We start from the raw sequence: 5205 nt of genomic DNA, 5'->3' as shown, positions 1-5205 counted from the left end.
CACAAGTCCACAAGTCCATGTCAAAGCCAGGCCTCCAGCAACCCAGTGCCCAGGCTTCTGGGATCCCAGTGTTTATGTGATATTTTCCAAGCATCACTAGAGGGAGGAGGTACAGTGCCCACAGTACGTTTTGATATCTGGGTCTCCAGATATCTGTAGCAGCTCCTACATGCTCTTGGGGTTCCTCACCAGGGCTGACTTTAGGGAGGGTGGGTTACAAAGCTGCCTGGTGGGGGTTTACTGGTGATCCCAGTATCCCAATGTGCCACAGTATGGGCTTCTTGGCATAGAAGAAAAAATAGGTTGTGGCTTCCTCACGCTGCTGTGGTGGCTATACCCGTCCGTGGAGACCACAGTTCAGAGAGTGATGTGTGGGGCAGACAGTGAGTAAATGGTGAATGGGGAAGATTAACACTCTTCCAGCAAGGACTAGTTCCAGTTGCAATTTGCAAAAGCAGATAATGAATCAGATTTTACTAGTGGGAATTCAAATATTAAAGAGGGAAGGGGCAGAAGGTTTTCCTGTCCTCCACCAAAACTGAGGAAAACCTTCTGCCCTGTGAAGAGCCTTCCCTGGCTCTGTGTTGGCTCTCAGCGAGGGTGATCTTCCCATCCTGCAGCCATAACGAAACTTCTCCATGTAGGGCAGAGGGAGAAGGAGAGCAAGAGAAGTGACACACAGAATATTTGAGGTGTGTGATGGGCCACATTGCACTAGTCTGCCCGCCTTCCTGCCTGCCTGGTTCCCTTCAAACCTCCTCCCCTTGCCCCTGATCTCTTTACATAGACGTCTCTGGGGTGCAAGCACCCTGGACATGCCTTTTTTTGAACATGGGTGAGCACAGCTGTTCCCTCTTGTGACTAACTGCACCGTGAAGCAGTCAGGTTTCTAAATCCAGCTCTATTTACACACTCAAGTGGGCCCTGAAGATGCCAGCTGGGCCATCCCCATGAGTAAGCAAGACAGAACCAGCTGGCAATGCCTTCATAAAGCATTCCAACGCCATGACGATGAGGCCTGCTCCATGTCCTCCCATCCCCTTTTCCTCACACCAGCTTATAACTGAAGTTACCCACCTCCTTTCGCAGCAGGCTTATGGGGGCTGAGGAATTGGCCTCACGGCTGTGAGCGTGGTCAAGACTTTATTCCCCCATTTGGCAGTCAGGGTGATGGATCTTCACCTCCCAGGGAAGTCATGAACCAAAACTGATGTTTACTTGGCTGGTGTAAGGATGGGGACAGCAGAAAATCTGTTCAAGGCAGGTTGCGGCTCCACCAGGACTGAGATTTGGTGTCTACCACTGAGGATCCATAACGCTGCAACCTGGTCTTCCATCAAAACTTCTCCCTGGGCACTGATGAGCAACGCCAAGAGCAAAGAAACCGAAGCCATGTTGCTGTCGACCCACCGAGGGCCAGATCCTGCCCATCATGAAGCGTATGTCTGAATGCACACCCATATATTTTGGGAGAGGGATGAAAACCAATGGACCAGCATGGATGAGCTTAGCCAGGCTTTGCCATCAGGCCCTAAAACCGACCGTTGGGAGAAAACACTGCTGATTTGGGCAGCCAAATGCCAGCAGTCTCCTATCCGTAAAGCCCGTGGCAGGCTTTTTACTGACTCTAATGGACTGCAAAATCTGCCCCTCAAAGGGCTCTGGTTCAAAGGTGACATTGATAATAGATAACTAATCTACAGTAGTCTTCCTAGCGATGGGAAGAGCTGTTATACACCCGGCTACCTTTTTACAGGCGTAATTAAAAGCGGTCGGCGTCAGAGCGAGTAGCAACGCTGCCTGCTGAAGAAATCAATACGATCCTGCTTGTGTGTGTGTGTGTGTGTGTGTGTGCGCGCGCCTATGACAAAGTGGATTATCTCCATCCTCCCCAAATAGCAGCTGCAAAGCAAAGAGGAAAAGGGAGAGTGGCTGAATTTGTACCTTCAGGTGAAGTTGCCCGGTGCTTCCTGGTGGGAGGGGCAGAAGCTTTGGGGGATGTTTAAATCTCTCCCCAGGAACAAAAGGAGGGGAGATTAGCTCGACCCCTGGAAGGGATGTGTGTCCTGACCCTTCCTCCCCCTCCATCCCCGGTTTGCCGGGACCCCGCAGCCGGGCGGGCGCTGGTGTCTGAGGGTCTCTCTGTGTGTGAGAGTGTGTGTGTCTGTGTGTCTGTGTGTTCCAGTCTGCAGTGTGAGCAATTTCACTTGAAAAGACAGAGAAATCCCCTCCTTTGAAAGTCTCAGCGTTTGGTTCTTTCCAGTAATGCTATAATTGGATGGGATTTTCTCTAATACAGAGGGAAAGTCCTTAAGATGATTTTTCACACACCACCACCCCTCCTCCTTTTCCCCGTCCTACCTTCTGCAATAAAACTCCCTTCTCCTTTTCCAGCCTTTTCGGCTCCTCTGGGGTGGGGGAAAAAGAGATGGTGGTGGGGGTGGAAATTGGATTTAATACACTCAATATAATTGCAGCATCGACACCACGGGGATTTGCTGGGAGAGCTGGAGAGAGCATCCATTCCTCCCCGGGAAGCAAGCGAGGAGCCGCTCGGATCGACTCGAGCTTGGCTACACGGGGCGATTAGATCTCGGAGCACTTGCCAGAGCTCACATTTGCAATCACTTGTCATCCAACCCGAAAGAAAATAATCAGGGCCCGACCCCTGCCAAATTCCCAATGATTTAAATATCCCCAAATGAACTGCATTTCTAGTATAATTTCACTAGAATGAATATATCTCTCCATCTAGCTAAAAACAAACATATCTTTATATATATGCATATAAAGCTCTGTGTGTGTAAATAGAAATATTCCCTACTAAGGGAAAATATATATGCAATTCTTAATGAGAAAGAAAGTGCAATTTGATTTGAGCTAACGCAAGGTTGCAAGCCTTCCTCCAACAAAGTCATTAAAAATTGTGCCTCTCTTTGTTCCGTGTGAGCCACAGAATTTTTCTGATTCACAGATAAAATAAAATAAAGTCAAATAAATAAATAAAATCTCATCCAGTTCTTTCTCTCTCCTAAAAATAAAATAAAATAATTTTTTTTAAAAAAAGCAACAAAAAACAGCAAAAAAAAAAACCCAACAGGCGGCAGCCGCAACGGCAACAAAAAAATCATGCGAAAGAGAATCATCGTTGTTATTCCAGGAGAAAATATCTCCTGGCTCATCCAGTGCCTCTATCCCCTCGTTTTCGCCTCTCCAGCCCCCTTTCAAATGACCCAGGGTACGGGGAAAGCCTGTCAGCTGGGTGACACTTGCTCACAGATACGGCAAGCTTTAAACAATATGTTCCAGAGGAGCAGCAAATCTAACCGCGTCCCCGGTCTGGAGGAGCTACATCTTTATAATAATACTATTCATGATTTGATTTGATTTGACTTGATTTTCTCTTATTTCCACCCCACTGAAAACCTGCAGATTTTCGGAACCACGCGATCCACCCCAACGCACCCCCCCACCACCACCGCCACCACCGCAAGGAGAGAAATTTTTTTCAATATGTAGAAAAAATAATAATAATAAAAAAAAACAATAATGAAAAAAAGAGATCAATTACTAGTGCCCCGTGGGGTGGATCTGGTGGATGAAGTCGTTTGCAGCAGCGCCTTCGCAAAGTCTGGGGCTGGGACTCCTGCAAATTGTGATGATCTGGATTGAGCCTTATTGAGATTTGCATGGAAGAAGTTGATTTCTTAGCAGATGTCTTCAGTGGAGCTCTTGGATATCTGGCTGGTTGGACTGGTGGGGAAGGGGTGTGCGTGTCTGGGGGTGTGCGTGCATGTCTGGGTGTAAATCCTCTTTTTTTTTTTTTTTAAATGAAAAAAGGAGGGAAAAAAAAAAAAAAGAACCAGCTGAAAGTTTCTAGAAAGTTAGTCCCAAAGCATCCTGACCGTCACCATAAGGAAACGGGGATTTGAGAAGAAGACAGAATGGCAAGAAGGAGCAAATCGAGAAAATAATAATTTAAAGGGGGGAGAAAAAAAAACAAAAAACACACTTTTCTTTTTTTTTTTTTTTTTTTTTTGCATTTTAGTAGCTTCGACCCAGGGAGTGAAATCCGGGCAGGTTGTTATAGCTACCCAAATCCACAGGGGTCCCCCCTGTCTATTTAAACCCCCTAAATCTTCCTTCCCCTTTTTAAAACTACATTTTATCCCTTGGCTTGTGGGCCAACGTGCCCCCTAATGAGTATTAAAACACTATCTCCTCGCAATTAGCTCATTCCTGACTTCGCGCTCCTGATTGACAGAACAAGCCAAAGCATCAGAATTCTCCCTTTGGCAATAAGTGCTGATTGGGTCCTTTTTAAGAGAGCTATTTCAAACTTTTTTTTTTTTTTTTTTTTTTTTAATATTTGCCTTCAGTGTCTTGGCTGAGAGAAGAGTTTTTTACCTCTCTGAGATTTTTTTTTTCCTTGAGAGTAGTAGAGGAAGCAAGAGAGGATTTACCTGGTCGGGTTGAGTTCACTTCATTTGACTTTTTTTTTTTTAAATTATTGTTATTATTATTATTAAAATAATCATCCTGCCTCAGAAGAAAGGAAGGTTTTTGGCAACTCTGGTTAAAAAAAAAAAAAAAAAGAAAGACAACTTTTCATCAATGGCCTCTTTTGGATATTTCCTGTTTCTTTGTGGGTTGAGTCAGGCTCTGTCAAGTTACCCAATCTGGTGGTAAGTTTTATTCTTCTTCTTTTTTTTTTTTTTTTTCTCTCATTTTCATTTATTTTTCCCCTCCTCTGTTTTCTCTGCAACCCCTGTGCTTAAGATGACTTGAAATTCTCCTTTCGTTGCCACTCAGCTAAAGAGGTGGGATTGTTCCAGCGCCAGCAAGTTCTTAGAACCTGCATTTCACCTCTTTTATTTATGCATTCACTTTGTTTATTTTGACTGGGTTATACCTGATCTCTCCTTCTCCTACTGTAAAAGAGAGAGAGAGCGAGCGAGAGCGATCGGAAAGTTATTTTTTTTTAAGTGCTTTGATCCTCTCCTGTGAAGAACAAAAGGCGCTGCCTGAATTAAAGAGATAATGATACAAGTTGACATGAGCATTTCAAGGTGATTTTGAGCTAGTCAGGTGGAAGGAAAGGGGGGGAAAGGATGAAAACATATATATATATTCCCCCCCCCCCCTTCTCTTTTAGGGTTTTTTAGGGGGAAAGAAAAAAAAAAAAATTGGGGGGGGGTGGGGGGG

The 5205-nt window shown here is 45.1% G+C and overlaps 1 protein-coding gene across 1 annotated transcript in view; it reads left to right on the top strand.

The window, feature by feature from the left end:
- Window positions 1-4509: 4509 nt before the first annotated feature.
- The window catches only part of WNT3A (wingless-type MMTV integration site family, member 3A), an 88533-nt gene continuing 87837 nt past the window's right edge, over window positions 4510-5205 (top strand). The window contains exon 1 of the mRNA XM_009880503.1: window positions 4510-4685. Within this exon, the coding sequence (XP_009878805.1) occupies window positions 4615-4685 (71 nt within the window). The 5' untranslated portion in view covers window positions 4510-4614. The remainder of the gene's footprint in view (window positions 4686-5205) is intronic.

The sequence above is a fragment of the Charadrius vociferus genome, unplaced genomic scaffold (genome assembly GCF_000708025.1).
Source record: "Charadrius vociferus isolate BGI_N301 unplaced genomic scaffold, ASM70802v2 scaffold12, whole genome shotgun sequence".
In the NCBI taxonomy this organism is placed as follows: domain Eukaryota; kingdom Metazoa; phylum Chordata; class Aves; order Charadriiformes; family Charadriidae; genus Charadrius; species Charadrius vociferus.
This window is presented reverse-complemented; position numbering and strand designations above follow the sequence as displayed.